Below are 27672 nucleotides of genomic sequence, written 5' to 3'. Positions count from 1 at the left end.
GGGCAGCATGAACCCTCCCAACAGGGTTCTGGTTAGATCAGTGCTACCGGAGGTGAAAGGATACGTTCCGGCTTGAGTCTTCAGGTAGAGGCGGAAGTGATGTTCATCCACATAGTGTGTCTCCATGGAGTGAATGATGCGAGTTCTCACAGCCAAGGGCCTACGGTGGAGGACCCGTAAAGGAGTTTTCTGGTCAATCTTTAAGTCCTAGAGGAGGATACGATAACCATGGTGTCAGCTTTGCTGCCCAGTGAAGCCCGTCTTAGCACTTCCTCTGTCATCCATGGCTCACTACAGACATTTTCTTAAAGGACCCCATCTATCACTGTCATGACAGAAACCAATACTAAAATAAATTGTATCCTCTAAGGTTTAAGTCAACTCTATGGGACTTCCCATAACCCAGTCCACAATTACTCATTTTCTGGGCCCCAGTAAGCCATTAAAAAAAAACAAAAAAGGCTTAAAGGTAAATGATCCCTAAGGTCCCCTTTGCTCTAATAGTCAACAAATTGATTAGGACCCTGGAGTTCTATCCTGCCCTTTAACAGAGCTCTTCTAGAAGACAATGTTCTTACCTATTTGTTCCCTAACCCAAAAGAGTGACCTACCAGTGGGGATTTCAGACTGAGGTGAGAAATGGCTGTTTGTAGGTGGGACATCAGCATTACTTGTGTGCTTGGGCCATGTGCGTGTTTAGGGAGAACCGTATACCTACTCACAGGTTATTTTTTGGGTTATACAAGAGGATATATCTGGAAAATTAACAGTTTCATCACTGTCTAGGGTCATGTTTCAATACAGTAAATTGTAAGTGTGTACAATAAACCAGGACCTCTCAATATTTGTTAGCCCAGTTAAATTACTTAAGAATAATAATGCATGTCTTTTTCATCAGGTCTTTAGGGACACAGGCTTATTTTTCTCACAATTAGAGATTTCCTTTTATGTCACAAGGTAGAAATTTAAAAATAGAGATTAATATTGTAAAAAGCCAACTAATTCTAAGTTTTAAAAATAGACATTGGGCATAACCAGCAAGTTATGCAGGTTCAGAAGAACTTTGAATCCTCTGCAATTTCTTGTTGGAACAACTCCTTCCTAATTTATGTGATTAGTGAGTGCCTGAAGCCATGCTGAGAAAAGAAAGATTTCCATCTGGTCTCCCCTCTATCAAGTTCTCCACCAAGAAAGAAGAGCAAGTTCTGACAAAGACTACACTTGAAATGACATGACTGCTTTTATCAGAGCAGTGAGTCACCCTCCTAACTCATGGGTTTTACGATTCTGTAATTCTTTGATTTTAGAAGCACTTTGTTCTGATGAGATAAGTTGTCTCCATAAGGGTTGACGTTACTCTGGCCAAAAGGACCAAAAAAAGGACAAAGCTGAATTATGACGGAATCTGTAAAGACTCGGCTGCACTTCAGAGCACAGAGCCAGCTGGCCTTTAAAGGAGTGACTAGCTAAGGCGTGCCCTTCTCTGTCTCCTTCACCTCAAGTCAGTCCCAGGACTCTGATCCAGGAGCAGTCAATGGAGGCACAACTGAGCTGGTAGAGCCACCACTGCTTCCATCATAATGCTCTGATGAGCACACGCTGGTGTGTCTTTTTTGGTCTGGTTGTTTATTTAGCAAACAAAAGGAAACCACGTCATTTACTCTGCTGTCCCCACACTGCTAAATCTTCAGAAGCACATAGCACACACAAGCGATTTTTTTTTTCCTTAGACGTAGTAGTAAGGGAGAAGGATTCCTCCCTAAAAACAAGGAGAAAAGTAGTAAATTTGAAGTGACTTTTTTTCTCAGAAAAGGGGCATTAACTCAGTTTTTATATATTTGTTGCTAATAGGAATATCTGAAAAAATGTTTTAACCCTAACACTTCGAAGTCAACTAGTCTCACTGGTGCACCTGAGGTGTGGTGCATTAAAATAGACCCTTTCACTACCTGGTACGTTACCTATTCTTTCAGCATTATTTCTGAATTAGCTCTATGGCAACCCCTAAACTGTGAATCTATTTTTAAAATGAGTTTTTATTTTCCCCACAGCATTCTAAATAAGCTATACACATGTGATGGAATAGAGGTTTAGAAATTTATTTTGCAATCTCAAAGATATCTGTCTGTGGTATTACTATCATCCTAAAGACCCGAGACAATAGGGCAAAAAGCCACAGGGCTCTAGATACGGAATCACAGAACCTGGGAACTGGAGGACCCAGTGGGGGTCATCTAGTCCACCTTTCATTTTACAGATGAACTGCTCCAAGCAGGTGAATGACTTGTATGTTTTCACCAAAACACTTAAAAATATAAGCATTATTCTGTACTTTGCTTTTTTCTTGTAATGTCATGGGTGTTCCTACAAGTCACAGATGTAGACTTCCCTCTATCTTTCTTTCCAATAGTTTAAGGCATATATACACACAATAACAGAAATTAAATGGGATCACATGCTGGGGTGTTTTTTTTAAACAACTTTTTAAAAAACTGCTGAATAATATTCCAACTTGTTCTACCATTTCCTTATTGAAGGAAATTCATGCTGTTTCCAGTTTTGCTGTTGCTAATTTTGTCACTCTGAACAAATGTCCTTGTGCACATATCCTTCTGCACTGGAGTTTTATTTCCTCAGGACAGATTGCCAGTAGTGGAAGTGCTGGGTAGAAGTCCAGCATATTTTTTATTTTTACAGTCATTGCCACATTGTTTTCCAAAAAGCCTGAAACACTCTCTACTGACGATGTGTACAGCTCGCCTTCTTCCCCTCTCCAACCAGCAGGCATTCTTAGTCTCAGAGGAATAAAGTGAGGTCTTACTGTTACTTCACTCTGGGGGTGGAACATCTTTTCAAATGATTCTTGGCCATTTGGAGTTGCTCTTTCTTCAGCTATCTGTTCATATGCTTTGTCCATGTATCTCTCTTGGGTGTCTTGTGTTTTTCATGAGTATAAAGTTATGGTATCTTATGGTATCTTCTGCCATACCATTTGTTTTCTACATAGTCATACATACGTGTATACATAAGCACACACTTGTGTGTATGTGTGTTTAAATCACAATGTATCATCCTCTATATATTCTTATAGCTTGTTTCTTCCCCCTTAGCATTTATCAGGAACATTTTCCCTTGGCAATAGATACTCATCTACCATATACTTTCTAACAGCTGGCTAGTAATAGTCCATCATATAGATAAGCCATAAGATTAAACCAGTCCCCTCTAGCAGATCATCTCAATTATTACAAAATATGGCTCACTTAAATAGTGTTGTGATAACTATACACGTCTTTGTGCCCATTTATGCTCATCCCTTGCATTTGAAAGTAAATTATCTTTACAAGAAGAGGTGGGGGCAGGTGGGAAGACATATGCAAATGAACATGTAGACCTTCTACAGTGATATGCTCATGTGAAGGAAAATCTAGCATGTGCCCAAACATTTGTGCTCCACATACATCATCCTGTTCCATTTATTTAAAATGTTTTATTTATTCACTTAATCTCGGCATCAATTCTATTAGATAAGTGCTATCTTACAGTTCCTTTTTACAGATGGCCAAATATAATAATAGCATTGCTGAGTGTTTTCTATGTGTTGGATCCTATTCTAAGTGCTTTATATGACTAAACTCATTTAATCCTTCTAACTAATTTTATAGATGAAGCACCAAGAGGCTAAGCAACGTGTCCAAAGTCACACAACTAAGAAATGGAAATCCAGGATTTACACCGAGGCGATCCGTTCTGGGAGCCAGGCTCTTCACCACTAGCAACGCTGCGTCTCAGACAGCTCAGATGAATTGCCCAGTCATTTAACTAGTAAATGGCAAAGCTGGGATTTAGCATCAAGTCTCACAGTCCCCAGAGCTTGTTGGCAACAAATGAGAAAACAAAAGACTCTATAGGCAGTAGAAAAATAAAAAGAATTACAGCACTGAATTACCTTTATGTCATCTAGGAATTCAATGTCCTTCCTCTGTATTGCTTTATTTGTCCATATTAAGGCACTATAGGTCTTGGTCTTTTCTTCTTCACCTTCTTTCATATGTCCTATTGCCTCTCTAAACAAAAATAATAAAAGAAAGTTTATCTGGATATATAAAATACAGACAAGCCTTGCCCTGAACTTCCCTTTCTTTAAAAGTCGCTTTATTGAGATATAATTTGCATACAATTCCCCTGTTTTAACTGAACGATTCAGTGATTTTTTTAGTACATTTACAGAGTTGTGCAGCTATCACCACAATCTACTTTTAGAATACTTTCATCACCCCAAAAGAGAAACTCCACACCTATGTGCAGTCACTTCTCATTCTCCACTTCCCCTAGCCCTTGGCAAGCACTAATCGACTTTCTGTCTCTATAGATTTCCCTACTCTGAGCATTTCATATAAAATGATATCATACAATATGTGGTATTTGGTGTCTGGCTTCCTTCACTTCATAATGTTTCTAAGGTTCATCCATGTTGTAGCATGTGTCAGTGCTTCATTCCTTTTTGTTACTGAACAGTAGTCTATTTATGGATAGACCACTGTTTGTCTATCCATAGATATTGGGTTGTTTTTACTTTTTTGCTATTGTAATGCTCCTATGAACACTCATGTAGAAGTCCTTGCGTGGATGTACACTTTCATTTCTCATGGGTCATTTCTCATGGGTATATATCTAGAACTGGAATTGCTGGGTCATATGGTTACTCTATATTTAACCTCCTGAGAAACTGCTAAACTGTTTTCCAAAGTGGCAGCACTTACAATCTCACAGCAATGTATGAGGGATCCAATTTCTCCATATCCTTGTCAACACTTGTTATTTTCTGTCTTTTTATGAAGTGGGATCTCACTGTGGTTTTTATTTGCATTTCCCTAATAACTGAAGATGTTGAACATTTTTTCTCTCTTTTTTTTTTCTTTTCTTTTTTTTTGGTGGAGGCAGGTAATTAGGTTTATTTATTTATTTATTCTTAGAGGAGGTACTGGGGATTGAACCCAGGACCTCATGCATGCTAACCACATGCTCTACCACTTGAGCTATACCCTCCCCCCGAGCATTTTTTCATATATTTGTTGGTTATTCACATATCCTCTTTGGAGAAATACGCACTTAATCATCTCTCATCTCTCACTGGGTTGTCTTCTTATTATGAAGTTCTTTATATATTCTGGATACAGATTCTTTATCAGATATGTGACCTACAACCAAAACTTCCCTTTTGAAATCATCTCCAGTGGGCCTATCCTTACCTTGTGACAATCTGCAAGTCACGGACTTGGATTTTGTTAGACGAGTTATTAATTTTCTGCAGTATTAGAAAAAGAAAAACAATTAGCAACTCTAGCTCAGTTACGGAGTGGCAGAAACATGACAATTTCCATGTCATGAAGTGGTTTACCTGCTGAAGTTCCTTAATTTCTTGTGAAGTGAAATGTGCTCTATGAGGATTCACCAGCTCAATTGCAAAGGGCCTTCCTGGCAGCACACACCCCGTCATGAAACAGAAACGTGTTGATGGAGTTAACATTTGGGCTAATGCAAGAGGGTTAGGAGGTGTGAAAAAACGAGTTGAGCTCTAGGGACTGAACGTTTAGCGACATGACTACATCTAGGGGAGGGAGGGATGTGTGAAAAGAATCAAGGGGCTTTTTGGGGGCTGCTAAAACCCACTACGGGCAATATGTGAAAATGACTGTTTTCCCAAAGGTCGATGGACAAGCCTGTGTTAATTATAAAATCAAATTCAAACAGCCACTAATTGACTTGGTTACACCTAACATAAAGTTGTCCCATGCAGTAATGCCCAGGTACACCAAGCTGAAATACATTCTCCTAGCCTAGTCCACTAATGAAATGAAAAGCTGAGATTCCATGAGAAAAAGGGATTACAAATCTCAAATAGCTCAAGATTATTCCCATCATCTTTCTTGCAATTCAACAATGTAAAATGAGAGAAATGAAAGGGTAAGAGAGCAGAAGCACTTTTTAAATGAAGATGTGCATTTTGAAAACTGTACTGGTAATGCTGAAATGTTATTAAGTGGAACAATTAATAACCAAACTTTTGGAAAATATCAGGCACAGAAAAGCCTCTTGCAACCTACAGGTATGCAAAAAAGGTGGCCTTTGAAGAAATAATTCCTGTTAAAACATACTCATATAATTTATAAAAGCAGCTCCATAATCCACAAGGCTTCCTCACATGCAGCAGCTCTGGGCTATGCCCACTCTGATTTTGACTAAGTGACTATAATAAATCTGCTGTCTGAAAAGGGTGATAATCTGAAAGTTAATTCTAGTTAAGTGATGTTGTCGCAATCTTACCATTTCCTAATGTTCTCACATCTACATCTTCTCTTCCAGAGGATGAAAAATTAAAGCCTTTGGAAAGCAGATAAAGAAAAAAAAATCAGAGACATGATAGTCCTTAGACTTTCATTCTCATCTTTTAGCAAAAACCCAATTTGTCGTGAACAATCTATTGGAGAATCCCAAGGAATAGTCATCATCCCACCTCTAATCCCAATCTCTACTAAAAATAGCAAAGGTGATAATAAATAACATTTATTGAGCACTTACTACATGCCAGGCACTGAACTGAATTTCTGCACACATTACTTCATTTAATCCTTATTATAACCTTATGAGGTAGGTATTAAATAAAAGAACACCAAGTTTCTGAAAGGTTAAGTACTTTTCCCAAGATCACAAGAATAAATGGAAGAGCTAGGTGTTTCTGATGTCAAAGTGAGACCTTAGTTATTGCATGGGAAATCCAAAGGCAGAGCACTTTTTGCAGGAAGGCCCCACCACCACCCTAACTACAAACTTATGGTGAAAAATCTTTCTTTTCCTTAAAACAAAAGGAAAACAAAGCAGAAACATTATTTGAGAATTAAACTCTAAGAAAGGAAGGAGGGGGGAAGAAAAAGAGCTTTGACTCTGAAAGCAAATTCATTATATAAGTAAACCTAAGCTAGGACCATGACAAAACAAGTGTTCATTTTATGATAGATCATCACAGACTAAAAACTGCAAATACTGGAATGGGAAAGAGGCTTGAACAGGGAGGGGAGGTTACATGACAATGTTCTTAGACTCAGAACCAACTGATGATTTCACCATCATCGCTACAGCAAACATGACCGTGAGCAGGCGTTATTCCACGCACTTCATATATGGTAACACTATGAGGTAGATACTATCATTATCCCCATTTTACTTTTAAGGAAGGTGAGACAGAGACAGGGTAAGTAACTTGCCTAAGAGCACATCCCTGGTAAGTAGTAAGGTCAGGATTTGAACCAGCCAGCCAGTCTGGCTCCAGAGTCTCTTAACCACTGTCTATACCACACCACCACAGGCAGCCAAAGAACAGGTAGGAAATGTATGTCTAAAATTTAGCTGATTGTTCTAAATTCACATTATGTCTTGCCTTGTACCACTAATACTGTGCGTTCTACAGACTTCTGCTCAATGGAACAGTTATTTCAAAAACAAACAAAAAAAAAAACAAAGTCAAGAATGATCAGGTTGGGGGGAGTATAGCTCAATGGTAGCATGCGTGCTTAGCATGCATGAGGTCCTGGGTTACATCCCCAGTATCTCCAGTAATAAATAAATCTAATTACGCCCCCCATAAAAATTTAAAAAAAATAAGTTGGACAAAAAAAAAAAAAAAGAATGATCAGGAACTGTAAAGGGTTCAGCTAGTCTGCAGTGGCCCTCACACCTGGGGGCAGACGGACAATGGGACTGAAGGATGGGCAGAGGCCAGATGATGAAGGCCTCGGAATAACAAGTTACAGAATTTGGACTTCATCCTATAGCTAGACATAGACCAGTTTTTAGCAGGGAACTTATACGACAAATACTTATTCAATAAGTAAAGTAATAAATGTATTAGGAAAACATTTCTTGGACACACTGATTTTGAGAGTATGTCAAAGTTATTAACTGGAGAATTGGCAAGTAGATAATACGATGTGGAGTGTTCAGTGACTGAGAAACAAGTCTGCATCTCCCACTGAGGGGAAGGAACCTTTACAGAAATAGCTAGGCTGCTTCATGCAATACTGGTTTATTTCCATAGAGCTTAAAACTTAGAGGTACAACAGTCAGAACCATCTTCCCAGAGTTGTTAGATGTGAATCACAGAAGTAACAAGTCATGTATCTGAGAAGTACAGGTTTAGCCAATTGATGTTATTAATCAGGGATTTCAAACAGCAAGATTTTATCCCAAGGAGCCAGTTAGCACAGACGCCCAGAGGTCTGCTTTTTCTCAAGTGGCTCACAATAATTTCCACAGCACACAATCAGAGATGCTAAACACATAGTTGGCTTTATATTCAGTATGGGGACAATATTTTTCCTCCTCAAATGAAAAATGACAACAAATCACCTTCACGAAAGATTGCAAGGGGGAAACATGGCTGTCTCAGAGCCCTCCCAACAGCCCTCTTGGGACCCAAATAATCAGAACTAAATCTTGAATCTTCTTACAGAAAGGGAATAAGGTGGCCCAAAAAAAGGGTTTGAAAGAGACTTTTTATGCTACTGCTTTATTTTCACTTCTTCATAACTTGGATAAGTATTATGAGACGACCAGCATGTAAATATTAAATTAAGTAGGTAAAAGCTTGTGGCAATATCCACGAGTCTTTACTACTAAGATTCTGGAAGATACTAGGTTGCTACTTTCTTCTCCATTGGTAAATAATTCTTAATGGTCCTTTTAAAAAAGGGCTCACCTTCCTGATGGGCAACAAATTATAAGAGGGATGTGGTTTTTGAAGTGCTTCTCTTTCCTCTTGACAAACAGAGAGCTGGAAGGGACAGCAATATCTCATTTCAGTCACCTGCTTGCCATTCCTAAAGCAGGCTTGTCTCAAAGTTCATCAGAGAGGAGGATGGGTGTCTAGCTGGTCCACCCAAAAAGGTTCTAGGTGGGTGGGTATAGGTCAGTGGAAGAGCACATGCTTAGTTAGCATGCACAGTGGCCTGAGTTCAATCCCTAGTACCTCTATTTAAAAAAAAAAAAGAAAAGAAAAGAAAAGGTGTTCTAATTATACTGGAAGATCCACTCTGAAGAGTATTATTGTACTTACTCACTGCCTACAGTTTTTCCTGATGTACAGCATGGTTTCCTGTGATTGAAATCTTGGTACCTTTCCTCTAGTCTAATCCTAGGTGAAATCACCAGATTTTATGCTCCTTTGACCTGACAGGCCTATTGAGACAAAGAAAGTACATGCCTGACAGGATCTGACTCACCCAACAAACCTGGGGTCATTAATACTTACGAAATTAAAACAACACACTACCATTAAGTCCCTGTGAAAGGACAGCTGTTGATCTGTTTTCCGTAGGCCTGAACTTTATTCCAGTACATTTTAGCTGTTAAGATGGAAGCCAGGCATTTGCCAGTGATTATTCTTAAACAAGCACTGGATGTGGAAGCTGTGTTTTAATTTTCTCATATTCCCCAAAAGAGGCTGAGGCTGAGGTGTCCCAGGGTCACAGTGTAAGTGCATTCATTTAAAGTAGTTTCAATTGTTTTGAATTTGCCCAGGAAAAGGCAGCAATCTTGTGAGAGAAAAGAAATCCCAAGGCACCCTGACTCAAATCCAGCCCGGGTCAGAGGAGCTCAGACATGGAGATCCCTGTTCACAGGAAGTTGTCAGGCAAGAGGCCCAGACTTGGCGGTGATTTACAAAATAAAGAAATCTTTCCTGACACCTCCAAGAAGTCTACTCATGAATGACAATGTATTTAAAATATGAATATCGTTAACACTTACTCTCTGCTTTGAATACTGTCAAAAGATGTTCTGAAATTAATTCTTCCACTGAAGATTCCAGCTTCCTTTGTCCATCAATTATCCAAGGAGTTTGTGGTAGATTCCTGGAGTACTTATTATATCTCCCTGCCAAAGAAATGTAACAGTAGCCTGGATGGAATGGTACAATTAACACAGTAGGATAAAAAGAAAAGCAACAACTATTTCTTGAGTATCAATATCCTAGACGCTATGATATAAAACAAGGCTTAGCCTTCAGCTAACTTACAATCTAATTTGGAGAGTCAGCACACAGACATACAGATGAGTCAATGAAAAGATTTAAGAAATAATAGAAGAGAGGGCTTTAGACAAAATATGACGCATCAAATTAGTTCTAAGGGAATGCTCAATACACTTATTAATCTGACTGGCTGACTGAACAAGTTACAGTATTATGGAACACACTAAGGAGTAAAAAAAGAGCAATTAGTACTTTTACGCCTGATGAATAAGTACTCTTAGTGTAACAGTCATCGGTGATAATGTATTCCAAAGAGTTTGAATACAGGAAATTTTAAAGTTTTTGTTAACTACCTAAACAAAAAACCCTAACAGAATATGACTCACTGCTTCATGAACAAAGCTATGCCAAGGCAGGGAGCAGGGCAGGGTGTTATATTCAAGACTAAAGAACAATTTCATTTCAGCTATTACTATGAAACAGCTGTAGCTTTCAAAACAAAAACTGTCTACTAGATTACTTCTTGGGAAAGTCAACACAACAATTTTTTTTTCAGGCAGAAGTCGAGTGTTTAGTCATTTTGCAGACAATAAAATTATTTTTTCAAGATGGATTTCATGCTATAAAACATCCTCTCCACAGCTATGTTTATCCTGACCAGCTTCTGGTCTGTACAACTACCCATATTTTTATTTGACCATCTCTGATGAAAACTATTAACACCTGGGAAGTGTCAGTTCCCTTTGGCATGGCATTTTAAATATCAGATCTCCTGAGTGATCCTTAAGAATGTGTAGATGACCTAAAATAAGCTTGGCTATCAGTTCTATTTCTCCAAAGAGTTAACTAATCAGAAACTAATAACAGCAATAAGATGGAAACAGGAGTCAGTTGAGTTTTTCAGAAAGGAGAGGAAATGGACAGTGCAAGTATATTCTAGACTAAATATTTTACCAGCCACAAAAACAGCACCATGAGCACATTCAATTTCAAGAACAGTGCATACAGCCTTTGGTGAGTTTGGAGGACAAGGAAACTGCCTGCAAAACAAAATAAATTTTACAGCTGCTATATTCCAGACATGATACTGAACCACATAACTACGATGAATCAGCATTGTCTCAGACACACAGAGCCCAAGTCTCTTAAGGACTAAGCCTCTTCCTAATTTTAAGTTTTGGAACCATGAGGGGTTTTTTAGGCCTCTAGAGTACCACTTTTAATACATGAGAGTGGCACTAAGTAAATGAGGGCTCCGCTAATACCTTTCATGCTCGGGAGGCTTCACGTTCCCAGATGATCATTTCCAACATCAGCCTTGAGATTTGGGAGAAAAATCCAAATATAAGAGGTGGAAGCCTCTCCAAGTTCATTTTGCTACCCACAAACACTTGCTGCTGGCTTACGAAATCCTCAATCACTTGGGTAAAGCTGGTGTGCTGTCAGAGACCCGTCACACGAGCATGTCCCACCTGTGAGGAAGGTACTCCACCATTTTTCTCTCTTCTTCATTTTCATTCCAACTACGACCTTGGGAATCAGACCACAGAGCTAGGAAAAGTGGAATGTGACAGACTCTGTCCTTTGGCTAAGAAACATCAACTGAGGACAGACGAGAAAGAGCAATTCATGGCTTTATTCTCTGTCCACAATCTGCGAACTTCCAAAGCCATGCACTGGAGTCTACCCATAAATGACTAGATATGGACTTAATCCAAAATGCTTGTCTTTAAAATTTCATTCAGCTTCCCAAGATGTCTTAACAAAGAAATCGCTTAGAAACTTGGGAACTGTTGCTTGTAAAGAGTAATTGTCTTTACTTCCTAAAATTTAATAAAAATATTTTCATTCTGAGGCTCATTTTTAGTCAGTAAAATATACGAAACTTTTTCCTCATAACTTCATTGTTTGAAATTTATTCAGGGATATTCTGGAAAGATAACTATGATAAATTTTCATTAAATAAAATGAACATACAAAATTAAAAATCTAAGGTTTACTGTATTGCAGCATGTTTTAACAAGACCGGAAACTCATGAGCCTTTTTCTCACTGTTCTGTAGATGGACAATGATAGGAAATCCAGGATTAGGGATGTAATGGGGCTAGTACGATGCTGGAGACTCAGGAAATCTGGCTCTACGTGCACTCTCTATTACTTAGCTGAAATCTTAGGCAACTCAACTCTCTGTTTGGACCTCAATATCCTCTTCTAAAAGATAAAGAAGTTGGACTTGAGTCATAAATTCAAATATTAATTTGACATTTACTGAATACCACTTCATGCCAGATACTGAGCCAGGGATTGGGGATATAATGAATACAGTCTTGTTTTAGAGATAATTCCAATTATTTCCAACACTCTCTTTCTTCTAAAATTCCATGATTATTCCTTGTTTCTATACTTCTACTTACTTGAGGAAATCCTCTTCTTTTATCTTATTCAAAGCTTTCATGACTGCCATTCTAGTGAATACTGACTATATAGGGTAAAATGAAAAGAAAAGGCATTTAGAACATGGCTGGAGAAACTTTATCATCTTAAGCCACACTTACAAGGGAAAAACACTTAATAGCGTCAAGAAAATCAACAGAACATAAGTGTCTACACTGCCAGCCCTGCAGCTGGTGCGCCCCGCAGCCCTTCTCTTCAGTCTAGTCCACGTCTGCAAGGCCAGGCAGACCTGGCAGAACACGCCTTCCTCACCGCGCCGTCCCACCCGCCTCAAACGGGTTCCTTTTCAAATACACAAATGATGACATCGCAGGAAGTGTGCTTTGAGTATTTTTTCCCAGACCTCAAAAGAAGTTTAGACTGATCCATCTATCTTTTCTTCCCTACATCCCTTCAGGAGCCACAGTATATAATTTAGGAGTTGTCTGCCAGGGTAAGGGGGTAAAACAGAGCCAACCGGCTTGACCTAGCATCTAACAACTCAACATCACTCACCAGCCACAGACAAAGTAAACAAATCCACTATACTGAATAGAAAGGCATCTACAACAAACGTCCCACTCTGGGTTTTTAAAAATAAGAAAAGCCAAACCACATGGCAGACATACTAGAACTAAATTAGTGCACACATATGTGGCCACTACGATAAATAACGATTATTTCTTACGTTATGAGAAATTACACTTGACTAAAAAGGGGAACAATGTAGGGATCTCAACAGCTGATCATTAAGAGCAATGATTTTCTAAACCGTATTCTGGGGAACCCCAAGGTGTCACTGGGTTAGAATTGAAAATTAAGTGCCTGTTTGTTAAGATACAAAATTTCAGGCCTGAAAGAATCTCAAAAGGTCATTCAGCTTACTCCCAGCCGTGAGGCAGGAAAACTACACTTAAGACATGTACTTGCCAAATGGTGTGGTGTCTGTGATGCTTTGACAAAAATTTCTTTATTGTATTATTTAATGTTGATGTTTGTATATTTCCTCAAAGATAACAAAAAGTAAAACTAGATCTTCAATATAAGTATTGCTTACAGGTCATTTGGGCAGAGCTTCCCTTTGCTACGGCAAAGCAGTGAGCTACAGTTATGCCAAGATCCCTTTAGTTCATAAGGGCTGAGGGGCAGGGTCTAGGTCAGTGAGAACCCCCAGGCCTGCTGTTTCTAACTTAGAGCAGCCTCTTCTGTTCACCTCAGGGTGCTGACCAAACATGGTAATGTTCCAGGTGTGCCATGATGTGAGAAGAGGAGGGAAGCAGTGTTTTAGGCTTGGTCTGCATTTCTAATCATTTCTGCACAGGGCACTTGGCAAATGTTACAAAATCCCCCCACCAACCCCTCCCACCCCACCAATGCCAACCCTCCCCTCTACAAAGTTCTAAAAGGCCCAGAAATTAGTCAAAGCAAGAGGTAAGACCAAAAGATGTATCTTTTACAATAAACTTATATTCTTTTCAACAACCACAATAGCAAAACGGATGTCAATGAAACTAGGAATGCCTGAGTCTGCACAAAACTAGCTAAGTAACTGTGAAAGTTTGCCAACATCATGTCATGCCATTCTATCCTAGATAATAGAAACTAAAAGTACATGCTAACTAATCTGTTCATTAACATAAACACCAGCTCACATCGGACAGTAAAGGGGAGTTTAAATAAAATGCCCTTTTGCAAATGTGGCTCTATTAATTCAGGACTGTCCTAAATAAAATAATTTACTTTGGATTGTATTTTCAAAACACTGATTTCTAGAAACTGAATATTAGACAAAAGTTTAGAATGGTGCTGAAGTTGAATGCATGTTTTCCCAAATGATGTAATTTTGGGGAAACAATCCAGACAATGACACAAACATGAAAATGTTTGCACGTTAAGACTTCCTAGCCAGAGGCAAAGGTGTTGAGAGTTGAAAAAAGTGAAAACGAATGTAGCAAATGGAAATATTTAAAGACTGATTCTTAGTATAATAGATTGCCAACATTTCTAATGTATATCCTGTTTGTTGTTAATTTGAATATTCAGCTCAAACAAAACTCAAAGAATAAGAAGCAGGAATCCTTACCTGTTTGTTTTTGGCTGGCTTGAAACAATCTGGGCATGTTGCACGTCTAAGTAAAATTCAAGTTAATATAAAAGATTAATGAGTTTGGGTGGATATAATTCAAATATATTTCATATAACATAAACTCAGGGTAAACTCAGGATATCAGAAGTAGACAAAATGAATCCCTGCATGAGCTACATTGGTTTGCCTAGACCCTTATATCAGAGAGCACATTTTAAACCTACTAAGACATGAGTTCTGATATGCTCATTAGAAAGAAGAGCGATACTATTTTCATGAAAATCAAAAAGTATTAGCAATGTTGCACAATTGGCATTGTTGTTTACGTTGTAACTTACAGGAAGTGGCAATCCTCAACTGTTTCTGGGTGAGCAAAGACCACACTCACTTCAAACAAGCTCTAAAAATTATAAAGACAGTTTAAAAATGAGCAAAGGGAAACCAACATCTAACAACTTATGAATGGAAATAGAAATTAACACTCAAAGATTGGCTCAGAAAAACGGTGACAAGGAAAACTGGAAATACAACTGTTTTCAAATCAGCTTGTTCACAGGCAGCTGTAAAGGAAATAGCTTTTTTCTTTTTTAATTCGAAAGCTCAATTTACTAGTGATTCTACAAAAAAAACAAGATTAAAACAAATTTTAAAATAAATTTGTATGTTTCTTTGTACATATATATAAATTAGGCATGAAGAAGAATGAGAATTCAGGGAAGTGGAAAGAGATAACTGAAAGAAATGAAGAATTATTCCTGTCACTACTATGATTAGAATTATTAGCAAAGCAAAATCATTTTATGCACATGCTTAAAAACTCTGTAAAGAGGCTCTATTTAAGTGCTCAAACTTCTTAAATGGATTTGACTTTTAAAAGAAAGATCTTAATTTTTTGTTTCATTTAAAAAGCAATACATAGTAAATTATAAAATAATAAAACAGGATGGGTTTTCAATCCCACTCCACTGAGGAAGAACTAGTAACAGTTTGGCATGTTTCCTCCTAGTCATTTTTATGAATATAAACATAAATGTATATGCTTCTTGGGATATTAAACAGACTTTTGGAAAATTGCTTAATACAATTAATATTATGTCATGAACATCTTTTCACTCTAGACTGTTGGACATTTAAGTTGTACTTAAGAGTTTCTTTTTAAGTTATTAAAAAATGATACAATGAACATCCTTGTACACAAAAAAAGCACACTTTCATACTCTATATACATTTACCTCCATGGAGATTATACAAAATTCCACACTGAGAAGAAGATATAAATGTCATACAATATAACATTTTTTTCTTTTTTATTGAGTTCTATATTTACTGATAACATTGGATCGTCAGCAAGCTTATTAGCTACTCAAGAATCACAATAGTGAATAGTTTTTTTGGGGTTTTTTTGGCTCTAATCTACAAAATAAAATTAAAACTACAACACATTCCTTTTACTCAGAAACCTTTATTCATCCTGAATCTACTAGAACATTATTGCAGCTTTTGTTTTCTATTTTCTGTTCTCACTGATTCAACATGTAAAATTATCTGTGCTTCAAACTGAAATTTGAGGTAAAAATATTTTGCATCAATGACTTCTCTAATTTCCAAAGTACTTTCATTACTTCATTTCCTCTTCATACTATCTGTGAAGTGGTTTTATTCTCTATTCTCTCAGTATTCAGTTTAAAAGTCTATTCTTACTAACAGAGGAAACAGAGCTATATTATCCAGAATGATGAAAAAATTTTTAATTATTTAGCTTGGAAAGATAGTTTTGTGATTTTACTTGAATGGGGTGTATCTGATATTTAGGGAATTTTCTTCAAGCAAAATGATGAAGCAATGAGGCCACACTATAAAAATCTAATTTAAGATGATCTGGGAATATGTCCTGTTTCCACATCTGGAAACCTATCAAGCTCATCCCTAAAATTCAATCCATTCCAAGGACTGAGGCAAGGTCTGCCCTGGAATAGGGAGGTGGCTAAGTGTTCTGGTTTCAAAGGCAGTCCGGCTTAAAATTAAACAGAGGGACTTGAGATACAAACAAGGCAGGACAGATTGAGCCCATGCTCACCACAGTTGAATAGATTCTGTCTGCACAATTGAAAACAAGATCAGCCAATAGTCTACACTTGTTCATAGTTATTTATGTATTGCTTTGGATCAGTAAATCTGTCTCTCTAATTAAACTATAAATATACTAAAGGTATAGATTCATTTCTAACCTTTTAAGATCAACACTACCTGTTATATTCATAAGTGTTTTGGATCACAAAGAAATCTTAAAAAAAAAAAAAAGAAAAAGAAAAACTTCAACCTCAATTTAAGATTATTAGAAACTAACTTTTTAAAAGCTTAAAAATCCTTTATTGGATTATTTAAAGACAAGATTCTTTTGACTAACCGAAACTCTCCCACATAACAAAGTAAAACTAGTAAACCCAGAGAATAAAATTTATAATGCTGATGACCTGATACCTTTCCATCAATGGGAACACCCAGTTCCTCTGAAAACAGGGGGTGAGTTATCCATTTGTAGGCTTCTTTTAGTTGAACTATATCGTTTCTTCCCAGCGACAGACTCTGCTTTCTGAATAACATAAAAATTAATTCATTGACAGGAAAACTTCATTTTCATGAAAGCAATAACTTTATGCGATCATTAAACAGTATGTATTGAATACCTGCTATGTCCCAGGCACTATTTTACACATTAGATAGAAAGCAGAGACCAAGGCAGATAAAAATTCTTCAGCTCAAGGACCTATATTCTAGTAGAATTAAGAAACTGCATATAAGACAGTTTTTAAAGCTTCAAAGACAAAAACATTCTAATGAGTTTATCTAAGCTAGAATTGCCAGATTCCAAGACTTACACATCAGAAGATGGAAAGGGGGAACAGATGGGATTGTTTATTGCTCAGAAACTACAACACTGTATATTACAATAATCTCATCCAGACCAAAAAAAATCTTTGCATCTACTCTCTTCCTCATAATGGGGGGCTTTGGGGAAATCAATGTAAAAGCTGTACTTTTCTTCACTACTAAAGAAGAAGAATTAAATCCTAAAGTATCAATGTTCTAAAATGCTTATCAACTTAATATTATATAAATGTCTGAATAAAAATCTGACATTCCCCCCAAAATCTACTCATAAGCCAATAAATAGGTTTGGGGAAGTCCCAATTATGATTTCGAGCTTTTAGTTTGAAACCTAAAATTGAGATACAAAGAAACTGCGCTCAAAGGCAAGAAAAACATGGTATGGTAATATTAAAACAACTCTACTCTGCAATGTCACTAATAAACTAACAGGTCCATATCATTCAAATAATTAAAACTTCTCATCAGTCCTATGGCTATTAACAGGACTTTTTTTTTTTTAACAAAAGAGATGTTTAAGCCAATTTGTGAATCCTTTCTTTAAAGTTTCACTGATAGAAAGGACTACTTATAGTCAATACCCATTGTAATTTAATTCTTCAAGACCAAAAGATGCTACTAACTATAGGTAGAAAACAAAAAGTAATTCAGCTAATAGCTAAATTTAATTGATCAAAAACATATAGATATATAGATATATAGATACAGATAGAGAGAGAGACACCATATTCCTCTAAAAATACAAATTAAGAAATAGTTAATTTACCCATTCTTATTCCAGCTGAGAATATAACTGCTTAAACAGAATGCACTCATATGCTCTGGGATTGTGGCTTAACAACGAAATACCCTGGTAAATAAATCCTACATCTGACAAAAAATTAAATCACTTCTTTACATTTAAGGACTTATTCAAACACTAAGTGTTCGAGCTTCATAAACTGTTCCTAATTCTCTGAATATGAGAAACATTTCAGGTATTTTGAAAGGATATCTTGATATTGTATCAACAGTTTAACTAATGATATTTGCATAAAATAGCATCAGAGTTAAAAAGTAAATAATTAAGGTATAAGCACACATTTTAAAGAATAACAAGTTGAAACAGAAAACACAAGAATGAAAAACTCTAAAAATTATTTGGACTCTAGAGAGTACAAAGGGTTGCAGCCAACGTCAATCCTAAAAATGGGTTAAAACATTACTTATTATGTATTTAAGAAAACTGGTATTTTAAATCCTTCATAGTCTTTGATACATTTAGAGCATTTTAGTCCAGTTTAAAACTTCAACTACAAATATTTTTTCCTTCCAGATTAAAGAGTTATAGGAAAGGGTTAACAGACATTTTGGAAATCTTATCCTCACATTTAAGGCAAAAGTACAATACTTAAAATGCCAGATTTTCAATCCTGCAAATTGAATGTGGCTAATAACTTTTCTGTATAGTTTAGGGTACATGTTTTCACAGAGGCCCTTAACTTACGACTGATGGTCCTAGAGGAATCATTAAAGTGAATTCAGCACCAATTTAATCCTTAGTAACTGCATTTCCTTCTCTCCTCTGTCAGATATCTACTGATGAGGAGCTCAACTGCAATCACCTTTGCTGTAGATACAACAGGACAACCATTCCAGAGCAAAGATGAACCATCTTCCCCTAAATACCACGAATCAATTCTTTAATGACAATCCCTCCACAGTCTTTTATATTAGAATGAACTAGGGACACTGAAGGAAAGACTAGTATTCTATATATATATTTTTATTTTCTAGTATCTCTGCATTGATCAGGAGCGTTAAGAACTCAGCTTAGTTTAAAATCCTTCAATAAGAAACAACAACAGCAAGCAACATGGATGGAAACTGGAAGCAAAAAAAAAAAAAGTAGCATACGCTGACTACGCTAACAAATTTCTCAAACGTAGGATCAAATTTTATTATGCCAGAATCACAAGACTTGGAGATTTATTTAATCTAACAGGACCCCAAAACCTTTGATAAATATGTGGTTATTATCCTTTTAAAAATGAAGATACAAAATACAACACACACACAAAAGCCAAATCAATTACCTTTCCTATAAATCACCAAGTATGAAATTCTAATACAGAAATCTGTATTTCTTTCTTTGGTTTTCTTTCCAGGGTACACAGGAACCTCCAGTGGTCACGTGGCTCTTTTCATAAGAGTATAAAACTTTTAGTTCCAAAATCCAGAAAGCTCTGGGAAACTAAAGATTTTTTTCTTAACTCAGTTGGCAACCAAACTGACTTGAACACGTGAGGCTGTTTAGACTTTACTGAATTTAGTGTGACTATTCACATGTTTCACTGCAGAAATATTAATGTGTTTGATTCTATAGTACCCCCAGACCCTGGAGGAGAGGGGTATGTTACATATGGCATTTAACACCACATTTCCAAAAATCTAAACAATTCTAAGTTCCAAAACACACTTGGCACCAAGGGTTTCAGATAAAGGACTGTGGACCTATGTTTTCTAGTCTTAACTTTGTATAAACTCACTGGTGTTCTGCCTTAAGTAAGGCTTTACTATGTATTTTTTTAATAGCATAATTAGTTTTATAATTTAGTTTCTAAGACCAGTGTAAAATGTGTTCCTTTAAAATAGCTTGCCAAACTACATTATATGAGTGCCTAATGCATATAAAATATGATTTACATTCATAATAAATCTATAAAAAATGAATCTGCTTTAATAGACTACTAATATACTGTGCAAAAAAATCAAGCAAGGTTGACAACTAAATACATACAATAAAAATTTTCTCCTTGTGACAATTTCTCTAGTCGCTAGTGAACTCACTCTAAAAAAAAAAGAGATAGTAGTAGTAAAAGTACTTTAAGAATCAGGTAGGTTATATTTAAATGGTAGTAAAAATTCCCTAAATTACTTACCCCATTTCCTGTTTTACCAGCAACCATGCAGCATGCTGTAGGCAATTTAGTCACACCCAGGAAGAAGAGAAAAGGGTAAAAAAGGTTCATTGAAATTCGGTTCCAATATCATTACCAAAGTGCTTGAGTAATTTGCTAATCAAACTCTCCTTTTCAGGAGAGGAGTCAGTGTTGAGAAATGTGGCAATGACCTCAATCTCATTTAAAATCAGAAATGAGGTTAAGATGTCACTTTGCAATGCTAGCTTGCTGGGGCCTAGGAATTCAACAGGGGTATCCCCTCCTCCCGACAGATGTCTATTTCTCATTAATGACTTACAAGTGTTTTTTAACATGAGTAGCTTGCATTTTTTTCTTAAAATATCTTACTGTTTCATCGGGGAAAGCCCAAAGTGACTGAGTACATGCTGTATCCCCAAAACAGAATTGAAGGACTCAGTTTTTTGTTTTTGTTTTTTTCATAAGGCTAACACATTTTAAACTGATTAATGATACACACATGTAAGTGTTCAGGAGTAAAATGTACCAATGTCTGTAACTCCGGAATATAACAAAAACTAAGATGGGCAGGTAGATAAACTAATGGCTAGATAGATCATAAAGCAGAGGAAAATAGCAACAAGTAGAGAATCTAGGTGGGTGTATGGGTTTTCACTGTACAATTCTTTCAACTTTGCTGTAGTTTTGAAAATTCTCATAAAATGTTAGAGAAAATGCTCTGGGAAGGATTAATAAAAGGCTGAAAATATTGCCACAATGAAGACAATAGCATTCACAGTCATGGTTGTTATGAAGATTAAATCAAATTCACGTAAAATGCTTTGCATAGTAAATGTATGACACTAAGATTTCTCAGTTTGCCATTAGACTCCTAAAGTTTTCACCTTAAAAAATGTAATGCATGCCTCATATACGGCATTTTGTGAACATGACAGAAGCATACATGTGTTAAGTCAATAAAATACCATATGTAGTCCCTGCTTCTACATGTCACAAAAATGGCCAGTCACCCCCATTTCAAGACCTGAAGATAGGCTGACAGCTGTTGTGGTTCATATGTAGAGCCCTGTCCTTTTAAACTTCAAATGGCTGGTGGGACACCAGAGAATTTTAAAGACTTATGATCATTCGGAAACATTAGTTGCATTACTTGGTTCAGACATGAGCCAAGCAGAATAAACTAATCACTAGCTAGGTAAGAACTAGAACTGTTCCCAATGCCTAAGTGTCTCATCAGTATCTTCTGACTTGTTTACTTTGCTAACCCAAACTAATACCATTTATAGTGCTGCAGGACCCCTTCCTTCTTTCATTCCCTTTACTCAAGCCCTCTTTGAAAGTGTACAGGCATGGTAATAATACACAAATTACGAGGGATCAGAAGACCTTGCTTTAGGCTTTACTGGATTTCTGGTACTCAGGTTCCTAATGTGTAAAATGAGAGATTTAGACTAAGATGATTGTAATTAAACATTTCTGGATGGCTAAAGGTCATCACTAATGAACATTAATTAGTATATTGTTTTGTAACAGAAGCTATTAAGACTTATTAAGACATTGAGATCATAGAAAAAAATAATGGTCTCCTAAAGTTGAAACCTTGGAGTTAATGTTGCCCCACCATTCCTCTTCAGCTTCCATACCTTAAATACTTGTTTCCTCATCTATAAAGGGACAGTAATATATAGTAATATTCCCCTTGCAGAGAAATTATGAGGATTTAATGAAATTGTGTATGTAAAGAACCAAGTAGGGTTTCTGGCATGTACTTAATAAATGGTAACTATTATTGCCATTTTTGAATTAAAACCTTATCCACAATTCATAAATAATAAAATTACAGCCCTTTAAAGATTTACAAGGCTTGATCCCTTTCCCCCACATCCCAAATGGCTCTGCTATAAGTAGTTCTGAAACCTTCCTTGTCAATGAAATCCTCATGGGTATCTGAGCTATAGAGAACTATCTGTCCTCTTTTTTTTTTTTTTTTTTAAGGGGACTCAGATTCTTCTGTCCTTTTTAGTGATCTTTTTCTCCCCTCTTTTGAGGTAAACTCTGTTCTATATGATCACTTCCAGGTGATGCCATCAAATCTGCAATCTATCCTGCCATCCTCTGATTATAAAATAGGGCAGAGCTGGGGGTTGCCAATGGAAACCAGATTACCATGTGTAACATGTAAAATTAAATCAAATGTCTTCAGTACGTGAGATTTGCTACAGGGTTTTTCCTTCTTAATCCTCTGCAGGCTCCCTGCTCAAGCATACCAGCAGGTTGGACAGAACTAATCACACAGCAGGGGCTGGAAGGCTGAATCCCAAAGAAGTCAGTGTTGCTCAATTATTCAATTCTTACCATGTGCTAATAATGCCCTGGACCTGCTTCTGCTGAGGAAAAAGAACTTCATTTCTCCCTTTCAGGTCACCAAGATAATTTTAATAAATGTTCTATTCCTTAGTCAGTGGAAAAAAAATCATTCTCTAGAGTAAGCAATTTAATTCTTCCTCCCCCTCAGAACCATATGGCATTAACATTATCAAGTTTAATCAAATTTGATACCAAAGGCAGTATGTCACCTCCTGAAAATTCAGGAGCCACAGGATTTAATCCTAGACCCTGCTTTGCTAAATGGGGCAGGTGAATAACATGCTTGTTGAAGTGCTTGTGCACTCTGGTCTCATTCACACACACACACACACACACAGAGGATATACCTTTATACACATATCATGGAAACTCTATGCCTGGGAATGGCTTTTAACTTAGAGTTCTGAGTTGAACTCTGAACTTCTGAGCTGAATTCATCCAGCACCAAACAATGGGAGTGGTGACAGCAGGGCCAGGGATTGAGGCTGATTCAAGCAGAGGTGGCAGGAAGGAAGGACAGGCAGAGAGGGGCATTAAAAATGACATGTTGGGGAATTACAATTCAGTAAAGTTGGAGCTTAGGGTATGTATGTATGTACATAAATGTGAGCGGAGGTTCAATGACTAGAGATGAAACTGGAAAGGTCAGCAGATTTGGGGTGCCAAGCCAGGGCACAAATCCAAAGACTGAAACTATAACATGAAGTGCCACACTGTGTATATACAAATTCCCATGACAGTGCAAAGAAGAAACAACATTCCATCTTCTATAATTCATCAAGTCACAATATAACCATTATCTTTACACTACCTTTTTTCTTATATGATAGCTTTAGAGGAAAATAAAATATTTCTTACACTAAAATATTTCTTTATCATTCATGCGAAAATATAGTGTGAGACAGGCATATGATCCAGAAAGATGTTGGAATGACTATAAAAAAGATAACCCACTTTTCTCATATTTGTTGCCTATCTGGCCCTTACAGAAACCTGAATCTTTAATTTCTGAAAGAGGGAAACCAACACTAGACTAAAATGCAGGTTATGCCTCTAAATATTGTGTGATCACTTTGCAAGGTGGCTTACCTCTCTGAGCCTTGGTTTCTCAACTATAAGATGAAGGGGCTCAATGCTTCATTATTTTTCAGGCTACCTCCTATGTGGTGATATCTTTACTGAGAAAACAGACGTGAAAGATCGTGCTCATAAGGGAACTCATGAACTAGGAGAGAATAAATGTAAGTAAAATGATAATAAAATATTAATAATAGTGATTAATAGTATTAATAAAAATTAAAATACAGAGTGGTGGGGACTGTGACAGGGACATATTTTGAAGGGACATTTAAGACATCCTCAGCTCAGTCTTGTAGGAGAAGTGACACCTAATCTGAGCTTTGAAGGATCAGCTATTTAGAATTAACTGGATGAAGAATGGGGAAAGTAGGGAGTGGGGGGTGGGAAGGGACAGACTGGGATTTCAAAATGTAGAATAGATAAACAAGATTATACAGTATAGCACAGGGAAATATATACAAGATCTTGTGGTAGCTCACAGCGACAAAAAATGTGACAATGAATATACGTATGTTCATGTATAACTGAAAAATTGTGCTCTACACTGGAACTTGACACAACATTGTAAAATGACTATAACTCAATAAAAAATGTTTTTGTTTAAAAAAAAAAGAATTGAGAGAAAACCCAACAACATATTAGGCTCAATAATGCTATCAGTAACAACAAAAAAAAAAGAATGGGAAAAGTATGTTCCAAACAGAAGAAATCTTGTAGTGCAAAGGCCACAGAATATCAGGAAGGCTCTGGGAACTGTAAGTTAGTGGTCCCTAAAGAGTTGAGGATGTGTGGCTGCAAAGTGCAAAAGAGGACGCAGGACTCAGATCATAAAACTACTGTACCCATGTTAAGGGGTTTTAGTTTTACACAATATGTGGCAATATGGTGCCACAGAAGGATTTTAAGCAATGAAGTAGCATGATCACTCTTGTCTTCAGGAATGCTCATGCTGGTTGCAGTGTGAATTAGAGGAAGAAGATAGGAACTAAGGGAAATGAAGACTTTTGGTAAAATAAAGCAGTAATTCAAGTAAAAAATAATATATATGGCAGTGGTGGTAGGAATGAAGAGGAGGCGGCAGCTTTACGAGATAATGAAGACACAGATCGGCAGGACTTGGTGATCAGCAGTGATGTTGGGGTTTCTAAATTACCACTAATACCCTTAAAACTCTAAAGTCTTTTGAATCTCACACATCTCTTGGACTGATTTATAATAATGAAGATAATATAAATAGAGACTTGCACCAACAGGGCAATGACAACAGTTGTTTGGGCAGCTAGAAGTATTACCCCCGGCTCCTTCTTCTTTTCCTAACACACACACCCACACACACACACACCCACACACACACGCACGCACATGTATTTTTCTTGCACACAAATAGCCAGTTAGGAATTAGGCTCAATAATGCTATCAGTAACACGAGAAACTCTTCTTCCCTCTTCCCACCCAGCAAAACTGCCTAAGATTTGCTTCTCCTCCTCCTCCCAACCCCCCAGCCTGCAATACTTTAGGCACCTACCTCACTAGAGCCCAGTCCTCACCTCGTGTCAAAAGAGAGGGAGGGCGAATACACTCCTAGAACCACTCCTGACTCTACCACTTAGCTACCCCCACGCCTCCTCACTGCTTCACAGAATCTCTGGTGTCAGACCTGTGATGTAATGACTAACACACTGAGTCTGGGTGTCTCCTTTGATAAATAAAAGTTCTGTCAGTCATGTTTAAAAACCCACTCCAATCCTCTACATTATCTTTCCCTCCAGGGTTGAGAAAAAAAGAAAATGACGTGAGACATAAAACCTTCTCACTTCAGCTTTTCCTACTACTGTTGGCAATAAAAACTTTTAGATAACATTAAAAAAAGGTTGAATATTTTGTTTCTGACAAGGCAAGAGGAGAAAAGCTAGGACAAATCAGCAAAGATAGAATAAATCTGCAGGGTCAAATTAGGTACAGCTCTACTGACCCAGTTTTCAAGAGAATACTATTTCTGTTTTGTGAATTTTAAAAAGGAGACTTTCCACCACATTTTTCCAATACTCCAGATGCTGATGTTTGCCTACCTCTGAAGGATCTGATCGCAAATAATCACAAGAGGAAGTCCTATAGGGGTGGGAAAGCGGGGTAGCAGTGGCGGTGGAGGGAAGGGTCAGAAAATTTAGCACAGCTGCAGTAAGAGGCTCTGATACAGATGTAAAGACAGACGTGCTTCAGTCTTGTCCTTCAGGGTCATGTGCTAACGAGGGGATAATTTGACAAGTGAATTTTAGGTAACTCTAGAGTTCAAAGCATCAGTGAAGCAAAGACGTCTCAACAAATACCTGTTAGCAACTGGGTGTGGCTGAGGGTGCAAATGTGTTTCCTCCTAGAATTTGATTTTAGAGAACTAGCATCCTCACTGAAATGCCAGTTAGTGTGAAGTGAACCTGCAGATTCAAGAGGCTTCAATGCATCAACGTGCTCAACTTCAGGAGTCATAAATTCAATTTTACTTCAAAACAACTACCAAGACAAACAGCTTTTAAAGGTAAACTGTAAGTTTTAGAATACCAAGGAGACAAACGAATTGTTAATTGCTGAGAACCTACTAATGGTTGGAAAAGCTCTCTTCAAAAAATAACTCGAAAACTCTATAAAGAGAAGTATCTGAAAATTATTCCAAATTATCACAGGAAAATTACAAAACTGGAATCATTCCCTCTGTTGAACTTGATTTGCACTAAATGTATTCTTAGGGATAAGAATTTATTAAATTCAAAAAATTAATTTTTAGATATCACTTTTTAAATACACTAAAAGAATGTTACAAAAAATAATCAGACTTTTGGCTTCAAGACGGTGGACAAAAGCCCTTTTTGCCCACTTCTCTGGAAAATCATGTCAAAGTCAGGGGAATGAAAACAGAAAAGGAAACTCCACCTGCAATTAAATAAGAATATTCATATCACTCCAACTCTCAACACACGACAGAAAGGGGACGCAGGAGCGAAACGTAGCAGAGCCCAGGAAGCAGATCCCTCAGTGTCAGCAAAGCAGAGGCCTGGAAGCCTGAGACAACAGAGGGTGAAACATGGGCTAAAACGAGAGGGAATGGCTGAAGCTTGTATAAAGAACGGATAGACCCCCAAGTCCCCTCCCTGACACCAAGCAAGAGATTTACATTCTGGGAAATTGAATTAGAGGTGTCTATACTCAGGAGCCCTGGGCAAGAGGACAGCTGGTGAAGCCCTGCAAGGAAGAGGAGGGGGTCAGTGAGAGTTTACAGGCTGAACAGAGACCTGCAGCCCCCTTTCCTGCCCTGCTCTTGGCTACCCTGAGAGGCTGCCTAGCTTATACCTTTCTGGATGGGAGATTAGAGGATTCTTCTTTGGATAAACTGGATGGTTTCTGATGGAAATTTTTCATATAATGTGATACGGTTCTTCCATATAAAAAGTCAGTTTATTACCTATTCTTCTCCAGTAAAACCCAGTCAACAAGCACCATCCTTCCACTCCATAAACACATGACTTTCAAACACTGTTTAATGTTCTATGTTTAAATGAATGGACAGAGATCACTAGTCATTTGAAGAAAATCTCTATCGTGAAAGTAAGAAACCACAAAAGTGGAAAAAATAATGCATAAATTCCCACGTACCCTTCAAGCCAGGTTCAAATTATCAACATTTTGCCAATCTTGTTTTATCTATCTCTATTACTTTTGTTTTTGTTTTTGTAAAGAATGGTGGGCTGGAGTTAAAAAAAAACCCTCAGAAATAATTTCACCTGTGAATACTTCCAATGGAAACATTTTTAAAAGCAGTGTTATTTGATAACATTTAAACTTACAGTGAAACATTTCTGATGTTAATTTAAAAATAT

General features: G+C 37.1%; 1 protein-coding gene across 3 annotated transcripts in view; it reads right to left on the bottom strand.

The window, feature by feature from the left end:
- The window catches only part of PUS10 (pseudouridine synthase 10), a 54941-nt gene that overhangs the window by 5030 nt on the left and 22239 nt on the right, over positions 1 to 27672 (bottom strand). For all 3 annotated transcript variants that reach the window (XM_031675640.2, XM_006201482.4, XM_072937694.1), the window contains exons 5-16: positions 20357 to 20391; positions 17028 to 17139; positions 14885 to 14946; positions 14544 to 14589; positions 12442 to 12506; positions 10982 to 11067; positions 9805 to 9930; positions 6328 to 6384; positions 5402 to 5478; positions 5253 to 5308; positions 3950 to 4067; positions 65 to 207 (exon numbers count right to left, since the gene is read on the bottom strand). In XM_031675640.2, coding sequence (XP_031531500.1) covers positions 65 to 207; positions 3950 to 4067; positions 5253 to 5308; positions 5402 to 5478; positions 6328 to 6384; positions 9805 to 9930; positions 10982 to 11067; positions 12442 to 12506; positions 14544 to 14589; positions 14885 to 14946; positions 17028 to 17139; positions 20357 to 20391 — 983 coding nt within the window. The remainder of the gene's footprint in view (positions 1 to 64; positions 208 to 3949; positions 4068 to 5252; positions 5309 to 5401; positions 5479 to 6327; positions 6385 to 9804; positions 9931 to 10981; positions 11068 to 12441; positions 12507 to 14543; positions 14590 to 14884; positions 14947 to 17027; positions 17140 to 20356; positions 20392 to 27672) is intronic.

This window comes from Vicugna pacos, chromosome 15, assembly GCF_048564905.1.
Source record: "Vicugna pacos chromosome 15, VicPac4, whole genome shotgun sequence".
Lineage (NCBI taxonomy): Eukaryota > Metazoa > Chordata > Mammalia > Artiodactyla > Camelidae > Vicugna > Vicugna pacos.
This window is presented reverse-complemented; position numbering and strand designations above follow the sequence as displayed.